Source organism: Wasmannia auropunctata, unplaced genomic scaffold (assembly GCF_000956235.1).
Source record: "Wasmannia auropunctata unplaced genomic scaffold, wasmannia.A_1.0 LD336078.1, whole genome shotgun sequence".
Classification (NCBI taxonomy): domain Eukaryota; kingdom Metazoa; phylum Arthropoda; class Insecta; order Hymenoptera; family Formicidae; genus Wasmannia; species Wasmannia auropunctata.
In genome coordinates, this window is record NW_012026812.1 from 2,380,948 (window position 1) to 2,403,324 (window position 22,377).

The window sequence follows — 22,377 nt, forward strand, 5'->3', positions numbered from 1 at the left end:
ACCGTGATTGGTCAATTTGCTTATGTAGATAGAAAGATGACCCGTTTGAACTTTAGATGGATGCGCAGTTAAGCCAAAGGTTATAGTGAAGACGTGGTCGACCAATCAAATTTTAAGCTCATTCGCAGAAATACAATATTGCCGACGGAGCTGTCAATTCGTGCGCCGTCAAAATAATAACATCGTTCATCGATTCACCGGTTGCGTCGTTTCTGTTTCCGATCGTATTGATTTGCTCGCTTCTACACGCGAGACACTCACACTAATTTAATTACGAGACAAGTTTTGAACGCAATATGCCGTCGTGTTGCGTACCAAAATGCAAATCGCGGAGTCTTCGCGGTAAAAAGTGTACGATTAAATTTTACGGGTTTCCCAAAGAGCCTCACTTGAGGAAGCAGTGGCTCCAAGCCTGTCAACGGTCAGACAATGTGCATTACCAACGTGAGTGTTTATATATTCCAGAATATATTAATTTAATCAACTACCTCTGAATTTATTCATTATTAATATAATTTGTAAACTGACTCGTAACGCCACTATCATATTATATATCGTAATATCGATTACGAGAAAATCATAACCCACAATCGATTCTATATTATTTTATTTCGACCCGAACGACGCAGGTATCATCGTTAATAAAAATGTTATTTTCAGTCGTAATATGTGAGCAGCATTTCCTGCCGGGGTGCATCGAAGAGAGGTGGACCAGACGTGGACGTTGGGGACGTGTCACGAAAAATTCACGACTGGTGCGACGAGTGAAAAGTGGCGCAGTTCCTACCGAATTGATGCCCGGCACGCCGGAGCCGAGGTCAGTCGAACAACAAACAACGCCGCAACAAACCGAATCGCCGCAACAAAATGGACCGCCGCAACAAGCCGTCGAACCACTAAGAAAACAGGCGCCAGGGTAAGTCACAAATTTCCATTGTGCCATTTGTAACAACGACACACCGATCCTACTCTAATTCATTATAATAAATTTAACTTTTCGGAGTAACGTAATTTTTTTTTCTATTGTTACAGTGCAATGCCATCCTTTAGCGAGCTTCTTACTTTCGCACGGGGCAAACGTAAAGATTTGTACGTACATCTATATTTTTATCCATCCAAATGTTTGTAAATATATCAGCATTATAGTTTTGTCACAATTGCTCAGCTTACTATCTTTAAATTTATTAAATTAAATGAGGAGGATTATTGAATTAAATTAGAGAGGATAATAAGATATAAATTACTTGCAAATTCCTGCTACTTCTTTCATTTTAATTTGCATGCTTGCTCTGTGTTCTCCCAACAGTTCCCAACAATTTCCAATTGATCAGACCCAAGAGGTAGGCATGCTTCTGGACCATATGCACAACTTGGAAGAAGAGAAAGTACGACTCAGCATGGATAACATGCAACTCTATTACGCGAACCTGAAACTCTTTGAGGAAAATCAGCAGCTCAAAAATCAGTACGCCACAAAAAGTACGGAGACGACTCCATTTGGTTCACAGGGTGTAGTCTTTATTCCTGTAGGATGCGTGTCCCCCCAAGATTGTAATGGATCTCCCGACGTCCCCGACGAAGGCTCGTATACACCTGCGTATATATACACACCTGCGCCATATTGTATTTAATAATTTCACTAATAATTCCATAAGACAGCAAATGCATGAAAAAAGAAGAAAAATAATATATAATATATGTGTATGTGTAACAGAGAATATACGTAAAAAAAAAGTTTCCATTATTGCGAGATGTTTCACATATTTATTTTTCATTATTTATTATTCATAATAAATTTGTATTAAAAATCACTAAACTGCCTTGCTCTTATTTCATATTTGAAAATGTACAATAGTTCGCGCCGTAAATGCTCAACTTTTGATCGATCGAGATGATAACTCCCAAGTATTACCCGATATTCACGCGTGAATATCGGCCCTAATGTTGTCGAGCTTGGTTGCAACAGTCTGTGCCAGTGAGAAAAATAAACACAAGAGGACAACATCAAGGAGACGGGCTGTTGTTAACTGCGACCTGTAATAATCGACTTGTCTAGTATAGCGTAAATTCTTGTGAACCCACGAGTAGAACGTCGCTTCGTGCGGAAGCATAAATCTCCGTAACGAAATTCCATTCGTGGATTTATAACTTTCCACGCAAAACGTACGTGGTGCTACATTAGTTTATAATTTAATTTCCACGCAAAGTGTAGTTCCAGCCTGTGTGTATAATTCAACAATAGTGACAGTCCTCCCTTTCCCCCCGTAGGACGTAACTCAATGTTGTAATGTTATATTCTTTTCAGTTACAATGCAATGCCATCCTTCAGAGAGCTTCGTTCTTCTGCACCGAGCAAACGTAGATTAGAATTTTTGTACGTATCTATTTATTTCATTCAAATGTGTGTAAATATATAACTTTATAGTTTTATCAGACAAATCGCTCAGCTTATTATTTTTAATTTTAAATTTATTAAATTAAATGCTAAACAAGATAATGAAATATAGATTCCATCACTTTACAACAGAAATCTAAAATAAATGTATATAAATATATATATATTTATTTCTGTAAAGTGGTGAAATTTATATTTTATATTTACATAAATATAAATATATTAAATATATTTTCCACCAATTTAAATATAAATTACACATACACCACTTTACAGAAATCAAATTTCCGTTCTTCACCATATGTTTACAATATTTTATATTTCGCGCATTTAAAGATCATGACAATGTATGTATGCGCGTGTGACCAAAGCGCTACATTTCAGGGTGCGTTCAATATCACGTACGATGCGCACTATGTATTTTTTTATCCTTGTTTACCCTGAATGATAAACAAGGATAAAACGATACGTTATGCGCATCACGCATGAAACCGAATGCACTCGTTGACGGTTATGACAGATACCTTAACCTAAAAAGTGGAAAGTTTTAACAATTAATATTTCGCTTTGCGGGACAAAGTTACACTTTTTTCTTATAAAATCTATCCCTTTACGCGAAGACACATCGATCCTGTGTACTTTTATCGAAATGTAAGCAGAACGAATGAAAGTAAATATTTACCCATTCTAAGATATAATTGTGTATATAATTTGTTACGATTATTAATTATATAATAATATAATGTAATAATAATAATGTATACAATTTGTTACAATTATTAATTATATAATAATAATAATAAAGAATTAGCCGTGCTCCGATATATTATCGGTATTGAAAATCTATAGTTCACGTTACGTAGATTTTCAATACTGTATATACACATGATGTTTATATATATATATTAATAATTATTAATTTTTAGAATGTTTAAAGAATCATCCGTTGAAGAAGACGAAGAAAGTAGAGCGAAAAAACTGAGAAGCATTAATAGTAACGTAGCAGGAGACACGAGTAATGCACTTGACGAAGCTATGGATATCATTCTGGATGAACTGTCAACAATTGCGGACGTGTCTAATTCTCACAATGATTTTACAATGGGTAATGAAGAAAACAGTAAAAGATGATGTTTTATAAGATACATAGGTGATCTTCACAATTAACATGATATCGATATAGTATCCCTTGTAATAATGAGACAATGTTGAATTTTAGGAACATGTGGAGATCAGGATCCACTAGATATCGAACAAATTACTCTAGAGTGTCTTCGTATCAACATAGGCTCTTACAAATGTATTCCTCAGGGAAAAGTTGTTATTTCCCATAGTGGAATTAAATTTAGCGTACTTTCATTAAAAGACGGTAGGTTGATTTTATCTGTAACAAAAATATCTATTAGTAGAAAGATAATTTACAAGTTCCTTGAAATATTTCAATATTTTTACAGATACGAAATATGTTACTCTGAATATAAAGTGTATAGATATAATTAAGCTTTTAATTTATTTTGGAAAAATTATGCCCCTGCTGTTCTTCTATTCGCGTTCAAATACGGGAGCCATGGTACGTGAGTTATTAGGAATGGAAGATGCAAGCGAACCATATTTCAATCCTGCTGGAAAAGGTATTTACGACATATATGAACTTTCTGTATTAGTCTTCTTTATATTAAATAGTTTCTATAATGTACTGATTATTCTAAAAAAGTTTTTTATAAAGTTTATTCAATCTCCACAATTTTCGATGCAAACATGTAGAAAAGATGTAAGATTTTTAGCAAATCTAAACGATTAATACTTTATATTTTTATTATCTTTTTTAGAAATTGTACATAAACGTATCACATTATTCCCAAACAAGTTACCCGAGGATTCAAAGGCGATACTATCAAGTTTGTTTCCGAATAAAATCGAGGAATTGAGTTTCAAAGAAGCCAAAGTTATACTTAACTTGTCAATACCAAACTATGTACGTATTTGGTTAAATTAAATTTTATCTCACATCTGTATAGTGCATACCTATATTTTACTTACTTTTACAGAGTTTATCGTCGTCTAACACTACACGACGGCGAATTCAAAATTTAAATAATACTATTTCTGTTATTGATATTACTACACGGCAGCGGGGTGAAAACCCAGCCAATAGTACTTCCGTTAGTGACGTTACTACACGGCAGCGGGGTGAAAACCCAGCCAATAGTACTTCCGTTAGTGACGTTACTACACGGCAGCGGGGTGAAAACCCAGCCAATAGTACTTCCGTTAGTGACGTTACTACACGGCAGCGGGGTGAAAACCCAGCCAACAGTACTTCCGTTAGTGACGTTATTACACGGCAGCGGAGTAAAAAGTTAACTAATACAACTTGTGTTAGAGACATACAAACGTAAGAATCTTATTTAATAATCTTTCTCGTCTTTTAATAAATGAATACTTGATTTATCGGACAAAATGTACTTTAAAATATTGTCTAGTTAATATTATTTGATTTTGTTTGTAATTATAAATTTGCAAATTTAGTTGAATTTTTTTATACATATAAACTAATTTTTTTTTCATAGAATAACTATATATCCACCGCCACCCGCAAAAGGAGGAATATCCATCAACACTGAGGATTACTTGTGTCTCGCAGAAGACGAGTTCCTGAACGATGTGATTGTAGATTTTTATTTAAAGTATTTGACCCTAGAAGTATTGTCAGAAGTGGACCAACATAGAACTCACGTGTTCAGTTCGTATTTTTACAAACGTTTGATCAGCCCGTACGCCGAGGCTGCCGAAAGCTCCGTGCCAATGACACCTGCTGCCAAGCGGTACGCGAGAGTACAGAAATGGACAAAGAATGTTAACATATTTGAGAAAGATTTTATTATAATTCCTATAAACGAATAGTAAGTAATCCTGTTTAAAATTTAATATAGAATCAATATGAGCGTAAGATTTTTTTTATCCATCAAAGCATCGGAAAAAATATTGAAGTTTTATAGCACATATATTGACTTGCGATAATGTGAGCAATAGATTAATAATTTTATACGATAATATAATATAAACAATGTTTACAGCTCGCATTGGTTCTTGGCTATTATTTGCTTTCCTGGATTAGTTGGAACAGTCCCAAAAGCAGAAACTAGCGAAAACGATAATCTCAAGACTGTGCGGGCGGACAAAGAAACGAAAGAGTCGAATGCAAGAGCTGACGAACCGGTAGAGAGTAAAACCCAAATTAATGTTAAATTCGAAGAGCAGAAGGAAGTTGTCAAGAAGTTAGCAGTTGTCTATATCATATATATATAAATTAATACGATGTATTGTGGTTTTAATATTTGAATAATTTAATTTACAGTCCGTGCATATTAATATTCGATTCGCTCGGTGGTACTAGTAGATCAAGGGTACTCGCTGCGTTGAGAGATTATTTAAATTGCGAGCATGTTGCCAAGCTTGGTGTAGAGAAAACATTCTCGAAAGGTACTATTAAGGGAGCGTATCCAAAGGTACCTCAGCAATCGAATTTAACTGACTGCGGATTGTATGTATTACAATATGTGGAAAGTTTTTTCAAGGCAAGTACAAGTAAGATATATATATTTAACACCTTTTATTATTATTATTTTTTTACATGTCTGATTACGTAAATTATCAATGTGATTGTCAATACAAGTTTATTTCTCCTTTTCGATAGGATCCTGTTAAAGATTATACTTTACCAATTAAAACCTTAACAACATGGTTTGAAGAAATTGTCGTGACAAAGAAAAGGGAGGAGTTATCGAACTTGCTAATTGAATTGATGAATAAAGGGGACAAAACTATTAGTTTGCCTACTATAAATTTCCCCACACGAGATAGCAAGCTGAAATCGAAGGTCGAAGATCAGACAGACGTAAGACTGCGATGTCGGAAACCGAAAGAGTCTACAAGTGACACGCAGAAGCATTGATTGTCTCGTTTATCACGGAAAATCCTCCAGTTAACTGAGAGGCTGAAGAATGATGGCAAGTTCTACCAAAAAACGAGTTTGTTAGTAGAACTTTCCCGATCATTTCTTATATGCGCATAGCTCTAATTCAGTTGAGAATTAATTCAATAGATACGTATATTTACAATGGAAAAACACGAGATAAACGCAACATATGTACCTTTTATAGTTTATAATTAAACCTTTTCTCACATATATTACGTAATTATATTAAGTAAATGAAAGCGTATTAATGTCGTATCAAATTAATAACCATATTAATTTATTAGATTGTGAATAAACACAATATGATTCTTTAAAAATGGGCTTTTGTGTATGATTGACGTTACAATTTATTCTTGTGTACATAATTCTGTTTGTAATGCATACGTAAATAGAAGAAAAAAAAATAAAAGTAATAATTTTGTATACTTTTAATAATTTTTTAAACCCTTAAAACGAATTATTTGCTTCATCTTTTTCCTAATTATATCAGATATGTACATATATAGGGGATGGCTATCAGAACTCTGAAGAAATTGCTGGAATTAAAAAAAAATTGTTTTAAATTTTCAAGTATTTTTCATGTTAGCCAAAAATTTGTTTCTAATGCGTAATTTTTCGAAAATAAAGCTCCAGCAGACTCGAAAAGTGGATTTAGTACGGACAAGCACCACAAATTGTGCAGAAATCTTGATTTTGCTATGTAATTTGAATCCACTTCTTCAGAGGGCAATAGTGCTCTCTGGTAAAGCAGTGACGTAAGCAGTAAGCAAATCGGCCAATCACTGTACGTGCACGAATGTGTCGTATGGGAACGCGCTTTAAGGAGTGTGTCATAAGTAGCTTTGAAATCGTACTTAATAGTATTGGGCGTGTGTTTTACAATTAGGTTTGCCTCAAAGGTTAGCAGTCATTATTACGACCACAACAATCAGATTTTTTCACGTTATTTTCGTTACTCTAATGATATAGCACAATGAAACGCTGGCTATGCATATTCTCTCTCGTAACGTGCCTTGTGTGGCATGGTAAGTTAATCCTTTTAAATTTCTGCAAAGTGAAGTAGAGTGGTGTGCACTGTACGTGCAAGCACGCTAATTACTGCGATATATTTTCCACTTGATTAAATTCCAAAATTTAACATTTATTTACTCGTATTTACGTTCTATTTATTTGTATGTATACATTTTTAAGTCGGAATGAGTTAAAAGTAAGTCGGAGTAAAATTGAGATTTCATGTGCGTGCTCTTGCTTAGTTTATTTAAAATTTGTCTCATTGTTTTATGCAAGAAGAATTACGTGAGTGTATATATATATATATGTGCGTGTATGTATAAAGAGACACGACTGGTCTTGGCATCAAATTAAGATAAGAGAAGAAAAAAAAACATGATATACACTTGACTCCAAGACTCATATTAAAAAATATAATCACACATGCATTAACGCTAATAAAATATTGTTTGGCAGTCACAGGTCAGACAGTCAGTCAGTCTGGCTGTCAAATTCCACTGGTCATTCGGGGAACTTGGTTTTCATGGGAATCCCAGAATGTCTTAACAGAAATAAATGCCAACACTATGACTGGACGAGGCATATGTGTAAATATGAAAGAGGAATATCATGTTAATTACACATTCGTATTTCGAGATTCTAATAATCCAATCGCCAGCTGTTATCATTGCGTAAAACTGCTCGTCAGGACAGTAAACGTCTTGGAGAAGCTCGAAGGCAAGTGATGAGTTTGGTCTGTGCCAATCTAGTTAAAGCAATCCATGTAGCGACGCGTAAACACATATAATCCACGTGTGTTTATCAGTCATATTATCTTGTTGCAGTGACTTGCGTGAACTTGCCCTACGGGACAGAACCTACCGTGGAGAACGTCTGTAGAGGCTTAAACGCGAACCAGCACTTGATAACGTTATTCTCCGAGAATTACGTGCCTGTGAATTGCAGATCTTCCCTGGAAGGAGTCTGGCAATTTGCTTATCAAGTGAGATAAGAAAATCGCGTGTCACTTTACATGCATCGATTATATATAATAAAAATGCATATTCATTTATGTATTAATGCTATTATTTCAGAATCGCTTTAGATTTACCGGAGAATGCAATCATCCGGACGCACAAATAAGGTCTTGCCAGACTGCGGGAACCCAGTTTCTCATAACCAATCAGAAATTCAATATCACTTACAAGCAATGTTCTGGAATGGAAAACACCTTTGACGGATGTAATTAGATCCTCTTTTTTGCCCTTCGAGAGACGCTTGATGAAATGTGTGTTTTCGTACACATTTTAATTACAACGAATGTAATACAGAAATCGCCTTTCTTTTCAGTGGTAGAATACAGTTGCTTGGGCGATTGGTTCGTCGACAAGAATCACTTCTTCGCGGTGGCAAACACGAAGGAGTCGCGGAAGGACGAGAAGTACAGATGCTTCTTGAAGAATCGCGACGACGACTTGTACATCGGCGTTTCGATCACTGCCGAATGCAATACGCTCAAGACCGTCGAGCAGAGCCCCGAACGTTTGCGGATCACGCCGGTCAAGGCCGAGGTAGTCGAGCCCGGTTGCCGTTTGCCCGAGGACATGTCCGGGAATTGGATAAACACCGCTAACATCGACGCGGACATCTTCATTAACGAGACGCACATCATCGAGACCTGGTATCCGGACGTGGGGCGTTACCGACGAACGATCTACGTTTGCCGCGAGCAGAGGGACTCGAGAGTAATGATGGCGAGATTGACCGTTGATGGATGGTACGTTTATCAGAAAAGATCGCTTTTGTGAGAGGAGTATTTTTTTTTTAATTCTTGTTTAAAGTTAAGCGACTTTGTTAAAAAGTGTTCGCGTTATGAAGATGCATGAAACCGCACTGTGATGTTGATACGTTAAATTGATTTGCAGCCAAAAAGACTACGTTTGTTTCGATTTCGTGCGGCGACATCACAATATCATCCGATACAGACGTGGGGTGGCTGTGATAAAAGACAATTTCCATACGGTGTGTTCCTGGGTCCAGTTTCCCAACAAGGAAGCGTGGAAATACGACCTGTTCTTAAGTAATCATAATATATAAAGAGTTAGATCCCGTCGTATTTCCGGCAGAGCAATCGTGTGACATTACTTTTTAATTTTACTAGCGAAAAATCCCGTACCCGTACGCTGTCCGATAGCGGGCAAATTTATGTTTCACCAAAAGGGAGACGTCCTGTTCGAGACTAGGATCCTAGGCGGCGTCACTAAATCGCCGCGACCAAATATTTACTGCAAACAGAACATATCCGACCTCTCGGTTTGCAGTACCGATCAGAAGGAGATCGCCATCGACGAGACGTACTGCTTGTCCGTGGATCATTTGGGAAAACCGGTTGACATTTACAGTGAGTCTCGTTGACACTTGTTTTGCGTGCCCAGCTGTCCGCGCACGTGCGGCTCCATTGACGATATTTATTTATTATATTTACTATTTCTACGATAGGCGATCCGGATTACATAATGAAATGCATCGGATATTGGAAGGAGAATTTAAAGTCGTATCTGATAACGTACGACGAATTGGATCCCTTCAGCAAGTATCGCTGCTGGGTGTATCAGAGGGCCGATTTGAACAGGGTGCTCCTGTCCCAGGCGATCGGCCCGTTTTGCGATCTCAAGCAAGACGTGACGAGTCAAAATTATACGGAGGGCGCGGCAGTTGCGCTGGAGTTACAGGTGAGGGGACGGGGGAGGAATAGCCTCTCGAATAACGATGTAAATTAGCGATTCCAAGTGACACTAACGCTTACTGATATATGTTCCCTTTGACAGGAATACGAGCGAGAACGCGATCAGTGCCCGATGCACTTTGACGATGGAAGCAATCCCTGGGAGCAGACGGAGAACTACGTCAATATCTTCCACTTTGGTAACGGCGGCAATACGAACAGCCGCTTCTCGCTCTTGCTTGTCGTGCCGTTAGTAGCAATGCTGTATTTTAAAGACGCGTAAATTAGTTCTTTTGCACAGGAAAGAACGAAATCGTTCAGTAATTCTGTAAAGATTTAAGAAATATTACGCACACGTACGCGCCTGTGAGCGATTCTCACAACTGTTTGCATCTCGATAGCATCGTACATACATACACAATCCGTCCATATTGTGATTCTGTGCTTATGACGTGCCTTGTGACCTCTGTTCACATTTGATTTTACGTACACGTGGGCGACGCATAATACGAGATGTCTCAACGTATCGAAAGTCAGTCCGTCCAAAAATTACGAAGAATCTCTTGCTTAAAGCGAATGCATTTATCGCATTCATTTCATTACATGTGTACTTGAAATCGAAACATTTAGGGAGAGACTTTAATTCCAGAGTTATTAATATTTCAAATATTTTTTTTTTAAATATTTGATTACCTTTATTTTAAATTTTTATACTGCCTAATAGAACAATATACTTTGAAAATAAGTATAAGAATGAATAACATTAAACATAAAAAAATTATATTTTAAATGCTTTAATTATATTTAGATTTTAGGAGTAGAATGCACTCAACAATTTGATTAAATGTATGACTTTAAAGAGTATTTTATACGACTTATACAATAAGTACAATTTCTTGTAATATTTTATTATATTAATAACTTTTATATTTATCGTATGGTGTGTATAGAGAATGATTTATTTAACCCTTAAATACAATAATTGCATCAAAGTTAACAGATGCATGTCAGTGTCTTTGTAGAGTCTCTTGTAAAACTTAATAATTTATTGACTTTTTAAATTAAATTTCACATTTATGCTAGATTTTTTATTCTTCTTTTAAGCAAAAGCAGTGAAAGGATCATATAAAAAGGAGAAAAATCACATTTGAAAGTATTTAAGGATTAAAATAATGCCATGATTATATACAAAGTGTTCATATATATATTTTTAACTTAAATTAAGACTAATTGTTTACCCTATATATATATATATATACGTACAAATAAATTTATACAAAAAAATACGTACAAAGAAACATCGCGGAGTTTATTTCGTCCAGCTCACTTTAGGTATGTCGAAGTGTTCGGTTAAGCTGTCCAGATGTCGATTAAATTCCTCCACGCGCTGCTTATGCGTCTTGGAGGCTTTCTGTTTGATCCTCTCGGTTTGCTGCAAATTATTGCAACGTTTGTTAGGAATTTCGTCAGCGTCAAGAAGTTCAATTATTTACAAGCGTTACAGATACACAATGTAAGAATTGATGTTAAAAATTGAATCGTACACGCATGGATAAGTGTTTAATAGGTCCAATATGTGCTTACCATTTTCTCCTGCATTTTCTGAAAAGCTATCTCCGCTTTCGTCCGCTTCACCTCCGCCTTTTGAGGCTCCTCCTCCTCCTCGACGATCTTGGACACTTCCACGAGCTTCTTCTTCTTTCCCTTCTTATCCTTCTTTCTGCAAGAAGAAGGCGACGCACATTCATGATTCGTGTGAATCATTTGTTTTACTCGGAGAAAGATAAAAGAATGTATTTGTTAAACGGTCACGAAGTAAACAATCAAAACAATAATCCATGAGAAACTTAACCTCACTAGGAATAACAACCGGGCGAAATACTCACTTTTTGCTCACCGTCTGCTCGTTCTTCAATTTCAGGGCGCCCTTCGCAACGTGCGCGTACGGATCGTCTTCGGCGTTCGTCGCAGGCATCGTCAATTAATCAATTAACTGTTAATCAATCGGAGTCTTTCCTACGTCAATTAAAAAGCGGAGTTTAGTAGAGAGAAATCTGAGAAGAATTTGGGACAATTGGGACCCATCAGAGAATCCTCTGTACACTAGCGCCAATACGTCCAGTTTTTAAAACGGGAACTACGTAGCTACACCCATTTTCACCGAAGATAAAATTGTAGCTGAACGAATGTCGATAATCGAGATGGATATGTTATAAAACGGACAAGCGTAACCTGCTGTAGCTAATGAGCTATTAATACTCTGCCCGAGCGCGCAATTTAGCAATTCGAAAATCGCAACGCGAGGAAAGAGTCCGTTTGGCAGGCGTACGTCATATGTCACTCCGCGAGCAGGGAAAATAAGAACTTGGACGAAGCATACCCAACAATTGTAAATATCGGGATATTTGGGATTAATCGCCAATACAAAGAGATCATTAATTGTTACATATATTTGACAAGAATATCCACACAGTAAGATAATTGAAATATAGTCGTCGATACCAAACCTAAATAAAGGTATTTTCCACGGCTTTTCTATTATTTTTTTATTTTTATATACAAGATCTGTTCCAATCCAAAAGAGACTAATTCTGGGAAAATGGTTGTATTAAAAATATACATAATATTTTTCTAAGTATCCTCGAGTGACAATACAGCGGTTTCAGCGTCACTGCCAGTCTTCGTTGCAGTGAAGGAAGCCTACTTTGGTCGGTCATGCCTTCCTGAACACTCGTCGTGGCTGCTTGGACTTTTTTAATTGTCCCAAAACGATGGTTCACAGTTTTGGGACAATTAAAAAGGTCCAAGCAGCCGCGACGAGTGACTCTAGAAGGCATGTCGGGTCAAGACTTTCTGCACTGCTACGAAGAGTGGCGGTGACGCTGAAACCGCTGTATGTATTGACGCTCAAGGATCCTGCTTTGAAAAATATTAAGTATATTTTCAATAAAATTGTTTTTCCATAATTAGTCTGATTACTTTTGGGACAGACCATATATATTCTTTTAATACGATTTTTTATCTACAAATTTGTTTCTTATTAATGAGATCTGTTATTTATCAGATGACTCGTCAGAGATTCTATTCAACTGAACTGCTTTCCTATCGACAAAAAGGCCACTTAGCTCCTTGCTGGCTCGCTGCATTGCTGAGCGAGAAAGAATTCAAGAAACTATATAGTTCTAATGCCATAAAGAAGATAAACATTGTGGAACTTTGGTATGTTATTTCATTTATATGCTTTCAATGCAGAATGTTTATAATGATTACCCACTTTCATTTTTCATTTCTTTGTAATTTATATTGATTGCATCATCAGCGACGAGATTCAGCAACAGACATTCAGCGTGTATCTGTCGTCACAATTGATGTACGGCATAACGAAAATTCACTCTTATCAGACTGCATACTATGAGAGTGAGTTTAATTCCACTACTTATTAATGCTAACATTTACGTCAGTCTAATCTCATTATTATTTTCAGAGGAAGCTTTTGAATTTGAACAAAAATTTAAAGCTAACATAAAAAAAAAACAGAAAAAGGATAAATCTGATTCAACTGATTTATCTGATAGCGGTTTTTCTGATATTCCCGATATACAATTGCCTCCCCCGAATCAAAACTTTCTTAACATTCAATTGGGAGCAGACTTACATCTTCTTCCCAGTGAAGATGTTGACAGGCTACAAGTAGCTGTAAGTGAAAATCTTGTACAGTTTAATATATATTTAGCATTAAATTTGCACTTTAATCTCTACTGCTAATTTCTAAATCTTGGAATATGACATTCTTTCCAAATATCCAAATTTTTGGCTCCTTGTAAATTTTACTTATTATATTCGATTGTTATCAAATGAATCTTTTTCATTTACAGATGCAAGATGCGGAAAACCTGAATTTTGGTTGCTTAAACGACGAAGAGATAGAACTTATGCTTCAACCTGGGGGTCTCTTGTTAGTTTTTAATTTTTGTGTCTTTTTTTATAATATGCTAACTTCGTAATTCTAATTCAGTAAAAATTCTTTATAAAACAAGAATAATCTTTGCAAAGTTATCTCTGATTTTTATTTATTTTTGTATCATCTAAAATTGATTTACATCTTTAATACAATTGACAAATAATAACACAATGATAAGAATGACATATGGTTTGCTGTTATAAACTTTTTAGCGATCTGAGTATAAGACACGTCAGCGAAGGAATAGATATCGCAGATAGAATGGCAGATATTACAATCACTGAAGGTAAATTATACGTTAACGATATATTGAGTATGACACACACTGCAGATAGATTATCATGTATTTAAATTAAATCGTAATAAACAGAGGTTCATCGAGAAAGATATTCGTCGCAAGAAATCTCTAGTCCAGTAATTGTGGATGTATCAAGAATACATGATAAGTCCAGAAAAACTTTGACTCCGAAGAAACGACAGCCACCTCCGGGCAGCCAGATCCAAACGGAAACGCCTAAGAAAAAACGCGTAAGTGTTTGTTTATAACCGATAATGTTTATCGTTTGTATGTTATCGTTATAATATAAATATTTTTTTTAAGTCTATAAAGTAGAAAAACGAAAATTACGACAGAATGATTGAAAGTTTTCAGATTCATTAAATATATCCTATTTTCTTTTCTTAATTGAAAAATTATTTCGCGCTCCTTTGTATTTGTTTAATTTTTAATTATAATTTTATGTATGTATTATTTTTCAGTTATCCCTTGAGCCTGTGGTAGAACCTGCTCCTCTAGAAGATGCGGCAGTTGCTGAACTGCCAGTGAATATATCTGCTAGTCCTGTAGAGGACCAGGCAACTGCTGCACTGCCAGTAAGTGTACCTTCTGCGCCTGTAAAGAATGTGACAGCTCCTTTAGAAGGAGTTGCCACATCCTTTACAAGAGCAGGATGTAAACTTAGTTTTTCCACAGCAACCGGAAGTTGAACCGATGGACATAGAATTGGAATCATTACATTCAAGCAACCTCGTGAATGAAAGGCGGTTTTTTTCAACAAGGAAACCCACAGTTATCGATCAAACGACCACTTTAAGTAACGACCTGCTCTTGAAATGGCGTCGAGATGTGAACGCTCATATCAAGGTGAATTCCTAAATTATATAAGCAAAAAATGCGTATACGAACTTATAATGATATCCAAGACGAAAAATGTTATAAAAGAAGTTTCAAAGGATCTGACTAGATCTTCAATTATTTTTCAGAAAAACCGTCTATTAGATATACCGTCAATACACAAGAGAAGGATCATACCGTCGATAAACCTTGTCAGGCAACCTTCGCACGAACCTAAGCGATGGAGCGCTGAATTACGCAACATGTTCGATGATTTCCCCGCCAACCCTAGGAGTTTAGATGAGGATGTACCCCATGAGGATGTACTCGATGAGGATGTACCCGAAGATGTGCAACATGAACATGGTATGTCTATATTTAGATAGATTCGTTAAATATTCATGTTAATATTAATGCAGAGCTTTGAATAAATTTAAATTTTAGTCTCAGCAATACGTGTAGAAGAGACGATTAGCGGAATAAATCTGCCTAAAGATGATTTGAGTTCAATTGCGAAGACGATCACCGAAACTGCTGCTGAACCTACGATAGACAGTACCGTGAACATCCAGCTGCCAGCGGCAAATGTAATTTATGAAACTGAGGAGGTGCCACCATTACCGGAAGCGATATCAGATCCGACTACTTCAGAAAGAGGCACTAGGTAATCATCTATTTTATGAATGTTCTTCTATTATTAGTTTTTTTGTTATGAATGAAGAGCTAATAATATACAATCGAGAATTATTGGTATAGAAATTCAATTACAATTAAGGATTATTCTGTTTTAATCGATCTTTTAATTTTTCAATATTTTCTTAATTTCTCAATATCCTTTCAACGTTTTGATATTTTATATTCTTTTAACATCTCAATTTACCTTGTTATTAAATTATTTCAGAGCCGTTGGTCACAAGCGAGATCAGAGAGAAAGTATAAGTAACATTGATGAAAGTTTTGAAGACATTGAATCTATATTGGAGAAACGGCGACGTCCTTCTTCGACACATGAATTTTTACAACCTCTTACCAGGTATGTATTTTGAATTTTTTTTATTCAAGTAAAAAAACTGGATAACAATATTCTAAGTGTATATTTTTGTAAATGGTTATTTATAAGAATGAAAATCATTAATCGGAAGTTTAAAGGATCAAATTTTTATTGCTTTGTCGTAATAATTTTGCGTAGTTTCTCTCTCCTACGAGACTTAGCATATTGTTATCTCCAGTCTTCCATTTACCAAAGAATTATTTGATATAAAAATATTATTTTTTCTATTAGCCCAACTTCTCGGTTTTCACTGACAAGTCATACTATATGGCAAAAGTTACAAATTTTTTGGAGTAAGGAGCCGTGCGTTAAATTCAGTACGCTCTATCCAATTGACAGGCACACACGAGAGGATGCTGGTGTCGCCTTCAGTATACTTCTCGGTAAGTTACTACATTCATGTCTTCCGTCGTTTCAAAAAATAAATTTTATTTCGTTCTTTTTCTTATTGTGTATCAACTTAATATGCACAATTTGTTCATAGAATTTCATGCACAAATGAAGCTCATTTTGCAGCAGCATGTATCCTATCGCACTTTACGGATTTATATATACGACAAACGTATAACGATAACTGATGATGCTATGGAATGTAATTGAGATATAAATTACATTTTACACTCATCAGTATTAACTATAATATTTTTATCGCAGAAATTCTTTATATTATTTTTAATGAATACTATTTACTTTAACTTATTCACTAAAAAAAATGCAAAGTGTTATTAACTTTTAACATTTGTTTCAATGAAATAGAACTTTAATCTGTATTCGTTTTATATATATGTGTCTTGACACATCCAAGGGGGTTTGGGAGATTAACCTTTCTTCCTCCCCCCAAGTTTTTAATTATTTTTTATTTTTAATTAGAGTTTATAAAATAAGTTTATTTTTAACTTTGAGTAAATTTTTCGTCATCACATAAAATATTATTTTAATTGCTATTTATGCGTTAAGTTAACAGGATTGAGAAAATCTCCACCCGCGAAAAAAAATCTAGATACGCCCATGAAGCGTTCATGTATGTTATAAATTATTTACAATTATTACAAATTACTATTATCATTTAGTAATATATCTTGTGTTAAAACCTTTAGCGTTTCCTTTAGTTTTTCAATGAAAAGATTTAATATATGCATTAATCGTTTTATATATATGTTAGATCATAATATTTCATTTATTTTTAGAAACACTGCGAATTATATATTATTACTATTCTTTAGTAATATATCTTATGTTACTTTAATTGTCAATGAAATAGAGAAAGATTTAAACCGTATTATTTACTTTATATTATACATCATAAGTTTATTTTCACGAATATGTATTTATGTAGTTTTATTCTTTTGGCCATGTTACAAATTGTTTCTGTACTACAAAAATGGCAATATTTGAATGAGAAGGAAAGAGATTAGCTGTTTGCTTTATGCATTTCAAAAGATTATAAATATTTGTGCAAGTATTTATTTATGCGGCCAGATTATTGAAATCGGCAATTAAATTTCAAGTTTAGCCAAAACATAACAAATGACTTTGTATTTAATTATATATATTTTACAGTTTTTATTTTACGTTTAGCTTGAGTCCGTTTGCGCTGACGATTTAATTTAATAATTAGATACTATAAGAAGGAAAAAGAAATGTTTGTTTTATGTATTTCAAAAGATTATAAATATTTGTACAAATATATTTATGCCAGATAATTGAAATCGACACTAAGGCTTGTAGCCCCATTAAAACATAAAATAATAAGTTCGTATTTAATTATATTTTACAGTTTTTATTTTACATTTAGCTTGATTCCGCTTGCGCTGACGATTTAATTTAATAATTAGATACTAAGAAGGAAAAAGAAATGTTTGTTTTATGTATTTCAAAAGATTATAAATATTTGTACAAATATATTTATGCCAAATAATTGAAATCGACAATAAGGCTTGTAATCCCATTAAAATATAAAATAATAAATGAGTTCGTTTTTAATTATATTTTACAGTTTTTATTTTACATTTAGTTTGATTCCGCTTGCGCTGACGATTTAATTTAATAATTATAGATATTAAGAAATTAAACCATTAAAGGAAAGAAATTAAAGAAATTAAACCTCGGAATTTGGCTACAATTTGTAGCAAACTCTTGGCGTAAAATTTGATGTTGTGGATCGACACTAATGGCAATGAGTCAAAGGCAATGACGTGATCAGTCTTTGCAGTTTGGAATAAACCGCGTGACTTTACGGGTTGGCTAGCCTGTTTAGAAAAAAATGTTTACATAACCTGCACGAAAAGAATTTGTAAGTATATACAGTACACGAGTAGTTTTCGAACTACCCTCGTATGTGATGTGTGTACTCTTGCCAATTTTGCGTTATCATTTTTTTCGAAGATAAACCGAAGTGATTTTGCATTATTTCAGCATTTCCCGCTTGAGAAAATGTGGCCCCTGATAGTGAGGTCCCTGGGCCAAGTCGGTAAATACGTTACGCTTCCTATCGTGGCTGTCATCGGATTTGTCGGATACAACGTGGAGGGATGGATATCCGATCGTTACACACCCGCGACGAAGCCCATTACGCAGCAGCGGCAGGAGAGGCTGCTGCAGGAGAATATTTCCGGCTCCTCGGCTATCAAGAAGAAACACAATCCTTTGGAAGTTAATCTCTCGCCGTCGTTGTCTAGTTAGGTGTGATTATGTGCGCTTTATTATGCGCCGCAATTCCAATATGAAAAAAATAATGATTACAACACTTACATAAAGTCTGAATAAATTTAGCTAATTATACATTATATTATAAAAGATTATGTTTGAGGATGTAATTATAGATGTTTGTCTTTATTTATACAATCATGATTATAGATAAGCGCAATATAAGCTTACTTAATATCATTATTTAACACACTGACTGTCACTGTACATAATCAGATAACTTCGTTCCTGTCATTTTTATATAAACGTGTTATTTTAACATATCCTTACTTTTCGTTAAAACGTAAAATTTTTACTTGCATTCTTCCAGAAATCAAGTCTGTGTGAAAAGCTGGGAGTTTTTTTAATTTTTTAATAGATTTTCAATTAATTAACGTGTATTTGGCAGTCAACGTGTTAATACTCGTCTGATCTTTCAGAGAGTTTATAGTCGAAAATGGAAGCGCATTAATTAGGTTCCACTCCAAATTTGTACATGACAAAGTGATTGTACACGTCGCCTGGTCGCAGCACGCTGTTCGGGAAGTTTTTGTGGTTCACAGCGTCGGGATAATTTTGCGTCTCCAAGCAGAAAGCGGCGTGTCGGGAGTACCGCGCGCCGTTTTTGCCCGCGATACCAGTCTCGCCTCCCATCGAGTTGGCCGTGTAAAACTGTACGCCCGGTTGATTCGAGTACACCGTCAGGAGACGTCCCGAGTCCGGATGCGACACTCTGGCGATGAGATGGATCTTCTGGTCCGCCGGCTTCGGCAGGCAGAAGTTGTAGTCGTAACCGCCGCCCGGCACCTTGTCGATGACGTCGCCGAGCCTCGTCGCACACCTGAGGTCCATCACGCTGTTCTCGACCGACCGAATCTCACCGGTGGGAATGCTCGCGGAATCCGTGACGGTCCAGCGGTCGGCGTTCAGCACGAACACATGCTTGTACAACTCCGCCGCGTTTGTAGCCTGAAAAACACATTTACGAGTTAATGATCCGTAATATCTTCGTCGCGGTCGATCGATTAATTTGCGTAACGAAGTCATTGTTGTATCCGAGGTACATAATTGCAATGAAACTACAGATAAATCAGTTACTATTTTCCTGCATGACGTAGCGCAACTAATTCTCCGATAAAATATATCTTTTCCTTCTTCTATTTAATGCGTTATATTATGTTGCATCAGAGAATGCTTCGTTAGCCCCTTGTCTCTCTCGGGGAGACGCAAAATACTTGTTGCATCGAGTCAAGAAGGAATGCACTACGTACGTGTCCAGCGAGATTGAAATAGGCGTGATTCGTTAGATTAATCGGTGTCGCCTTTTCGGACCTAGCCTTCATCTCTATGCACAGCCCCCCGTCGTCCTTCAATTCGAAGCTGACCGTCGCCGTCACCGTTCCCGGGTAGCCCTCGTCGCCGTCCGGACTGATCAAAGTCATCACCACGCGATCGCCATCGATCGTAGCGTCCCACACCTTGAAGCTCCAACCGCGAACACCACCGTGGAGGCTGTCCTGACCCAAGTTCTTCGACACGTTGTAACGTTGGCCGTCCACGACGAAGGTTGCCCCGCCGATGCGATTTGCGACCCGTCCGACGGTGGCACCGAAGTACGGATTAGCCGATGACAGGTACCCTGAAAATGTGATTGTTTGTCTCAGTCGAAACGATCTTGTTCCTCGGAGTAACTTCGATTCGCATCCTTGTGATATTCTATACACTATTTTTTATGTAAAGCGTTTTAAAAGATTAGAAAGATATTTCAACGCTTTAAAACATTGTTGATTCTTTAATATATTTTAACATATTTTGATATTGCAACTATTTTAAATTATCGTAGCTTGTAATTATTGTCCTTTAAATTATTATATTTCACACAGCATAAAATATTTTTTGTGAAATATTTTAATGAAATATTTCGTAAACACTTGTAAAACATTTCAAATTAAAATATTAATATATTGTACAAATATCGTAAGAAATATTTCTATTGAAACATTTCAAGAGATAGGTATTTCGAAAACTCTGATTTCCTAGACATATTTATATTTCAGAAATATTTTATGCTGTGTGGATGTTATACTTCTCTTATCACTTAAACTAAATAAAATTGAAGATGAAGCGAACATCTTATCAAATGCTCTTTCATAGCGAGCAATCTTTACGAGAGTACCTTCGATGTTATCAAAGCCGAGCAGGACGTCTCCCACATTTCCTTTCTTATCTGGTGTCCTAATGGCAGTCAGCGTCGCGCCATACGTTATAACATCGACCTCCTGAGAAGCTCGGTTCTTCAGCGTGAACTTCTTGACCTCCTGTCCGTTCACAGAACCCCACGTTGTAGTCGTAATGGATCTTCGCGCTGCCATGGCGCTCAGCCTGAAGTAGAGACAAAAAATTGGAGTTTCAACTAAAGCAAGTTCCTTACGAAACGCTCGACACGAATGCAAACGATAGCAAATGATTTTTCTCTTTTCAAAAGTCTCGATGTAAATATTTACCGATGTTTCAATTTTTTGCAGATGTAAGAAACTAAAAACGAAAATTTCTAACCGACGTGAGACGCGTTGAATCCGCGGAGAAATGAATTGAAAAAGTACTTAAAAATGGACCACTTGTCGGCATCCCCACACAATCATCGTGAAGATAAGTTTCAGCGTTAATACCCGACTCTTATTGGCGGTGGCAAAGTACATGTTGCTACGTAGGATATTATTCCAAGTATATCGTTCCATGCCAGTATCGGTCAAACATCAGTAAACTTAAAACGTCGCGCGATGCAACTCTTATCTCAAGAATATAAGCATATCACGCGCATACATTCATTATGTAATAAGTAGCGTGATAATATTAATATTTAGCCTGTTGCAATGAAATTATTTAGAATTACAGTGAGAACAATTTTTAAATAGAATTTCTCTTCAATTTATTTCTATATTTAATACCGCGTTTTTCAGAGCTTGATTAAAATATAAATATTAATTGCGTATTTCTTATTGAATTAAAAAAGCAGAGTATTATGTATTATTATAAAATAAATGGGTTTATATTTAATTCTAAATTCACTGTTAATAAAGCATTAATAAAATGTAATGCAATATGAGACAAATATGAATTATAATAAATATAAATATTAATGCAAAAAATTATATTTAGAAATATAATTATTAGTACAGTATAATTATTAGTGTAAATATAATTATGTATATAATATCTTATTGCTGATATTAAAATTTTTCAGTTCCTGTACTCTTCTCTATCGAATATTTTTAATTTTATTCAAAGACAAATAACTTTTGCGCGACGGGAAATCTTTATTGTGAAAGGAATGGAATAATGTAGAATGAGAGATAAATGTGCTTCTTACCCGAGCCAGGAGGAAAGGGCCAGAAATACGGTGAGGCGCAACATTGTTAATTACAAATTTCACTGACTCCGTTATCGGAATGTAAGCTATTAACGTAAAACGGCACG

At 35.6% G+C, this 22,377-nt stretch overlaps 7 protein-coding genes and 1 long non-coding RNA gene across 16 annotated transcripts in view; 6 read left to right on the forward strand and 2 right to left on the reverse strand.

Annotated features, from left to right (window-relative positions):
* Positions 1-46: 46 nt before the first annotated feature.
* On the forward strand, positions 47-1,743 carry LOC105448872. The gene is made up of 4 exons (XM_011687709.1): positions 47-444; positions 661-916; positions 1,033-1,089; positions 1,307-1,743. The coding sequence occupies exons 1-4, from the start codon at positions 297-299 to the stop codon at positions 1,629-1,631; spliced, it is 786 nt and encodes a 261-aa protein (XP_011686011.1). The 5' UTR covers positions 47-296; the 3' UTR covers positions 1,632-1,743.
* Positions 1,744-1,767: 24 nt separating this feature from the next.
* LOC105448873 (ubiquitin-like-specific protease 2) lies at positions 1,768-6,797 on the forward strand. Of its 3 annotated transcripts, XM_011687710.1 has the most exons (11): positions 1,768-2,163; positions 2,306-2,374; positions 3,322-3,500; positions 3,615-3,764; positions 3,850-4,026; positions 4,225-4,370; positions 4,444-4,790; positions 4,966-5,298; positions 5,473-5,673; positions 5,754-5,973; positions 6,093-6,797. In XM_011687710.1, the coding sequence occupies exons 2-11, from the start codon at positions 2,316-2,318 to the stop codon at positions 6,348-6,350; spliced, it is 2,070 nt and encodes a 689-aa protein (XP_011686012.1). In that variant the 5' UTR covers positions 1,768-2,163; positions 2,306-2,315; the 3' UTR covers positions 6,351-6,797. The 3 variants fall into 3 exon arrangements, with proteins under 3 accessions (XP_011686012.1, XP_011686014.1, XP_011686013.1); XM_011687712.1 differs by lacking the exons at positions 1,768-2,163; positions 2,306-2,374 and adding an exon at positions 2,665-3,065; XM_011687711.1 differs by lacking the exons at positions 1,768-2,163; positions 2,306-2,374 and adding an exon at positions 2,666-3,046.
* Positions 6,798-7,214: 417 nt separating this feature from the next.
* Positions 7,215-11,027, forward strand: LOC105448875. The gene is made up of 9 exons (XM_011687715.1): positions 7,215-7,399; positions 7,842-8,102; positions 8,210-8,367; positions 8,459-8,606; positions 8,715-9,141; positions 9,290-9,444; positions 9,526-9,765; positions 9,864-10,096; positions 10,193-11,027. Exons 1-9 carry the CDS (start codon positions 7,348-7,350, stop codon positions 10,370-10,372), a joined length of 1,854 nt encoding a protein of 617 aa, XP_011686017.1. The 5' UTR covers positions 7,215-7,347; the 3' UTR covers positions 10,373-11,027.
* Positions 10,930-12,188, reverse strand: LOC105448874 (protein FAM32A-like). The gene is made up of 3 exons (XM_011687714.1): positions 11,976-12,188; positions 11,674-11,809; positions 10,930-11,521 (listed from the first exon to the last, which is right to left on the reverse strand). Exons 1-3 carry the CDS (start codon positions 12,062-12,064, stop codon positions 11,399-11,401), a joined length of 348 nt encoding a protein of 115 aa, XP_011686016.1. The 5' UTR covers positions 12,065-12,188; the 3' UTR covers positions 10,930-11,398.
* A 91-nt stretch (positions 12,189-12,279) lies between these two features.
* LOC105448876 lies at positions 12,280-18,404 on the forward strand. Of its 2 annotated transcripts, none has more exons than XM_011687717.1 (14): positions 12,280-12,606; positions 13,154-13,308; positions 13,409-13,506; positions 13,574-13,785; positions 13,965-14,044; positions 14,263-14,336; positions 14,421-14,578; positions 14,810-14,923; positions 15,024-15,194; positions 15,314-15,530; positions 15,609-15,828; positions 16,066-16,197; positions 16,447-16,598; positions 18,345-18,404. In XM_011687717.1, exons 2-14 carry the CDS (start codon positions 13,154-13,156, stop codon positions 18,365-18,367), a joined length of 1,806 nt encoding a protein of 601 aa, XP_011686019.1. In that variant the 5' UTR covers positions 12,280-12,606; the 3' UTR covers positions 18,368-18,404. The 2 variants fall into 2 exon arrangements, with proteins under 2 accessions (XP_011686019.1, XP_011686018.1); XM_011687716.1 differs by lacking the exon at positions 18,345-18,404 and adding an exon at positions 16,700-18,201.
* Positions 18,405-18,425: 21 nt separating this feature from the next.
* LOC105448880 (small integral membrane protein 12-B) lies at positions 18,426-19,031 on the forward strand. 2 transcript variants are annotated; one of them, XM_011687724.1, is made up of 2 exons: positions 18,426-18,508; positions 18,631-19,031. In XM_011687724.1, the coding sequence occupies exon 2, from the start codon at positions 18,649-18,651 to the stop codon at positions 18,895-18,897; it is 249 nt and encodes an 82-aa protein (XP_011686026.1). In that variant the 5' UTR covers positions 18,426-18,508; positions 18,631-18,648; the 3' UTR covers positions 18,898-19,031. The 2 variants fall into 2 exon arrangements, with proteins under 2 accessions (XP_011686026.1, XP_011686025.1); XM_011687723.1 differs by having other exon boundaries at positions 18,508-18,558.
* Positions 19,029-22,377, reverse strand: part of LOC105448878 (aldose 1-epimerase) — a 4,819-nt gene continuing 1,470 nt past the window's right edge. For 2 of the 5 annotated variants that reach the window (XM_011687721.1, XM_011687719.1), the window contains exons 3-5: positions 21,077-21,282; positions 20,172-20,539; positions 19,029-19,869 (exon numbers count right to left, since the gene is read on the reverse strand). In XM_011687721.1, the coding sequence (XP_011686023.1) occupies positions 19,369-19,869; positions 20,172-20,539; positions 21,077-21,272 (1,065 nt within the window). In that variant the 5' untranslated portion in view covers positions 21,273-21,282 and the 3' untranslated portion in view covers positions 19,029-19,368. The other 3 variants (XM_011687718.1, XM_011687722.1, XM_011687720.1) reach the window with 3 other exon arrangements.
* LOC105448877 lies at positions 21,241-22,264 on the forward strand. The gene is made up of 3 exons (XR_974283.1): positions 21,241-21,318; positions 21,426-21,794; positions 22,145-22,264. It is a non-coding gene; the product is annotated as an uncharacterized LOC105448877 (long non-coding RNA).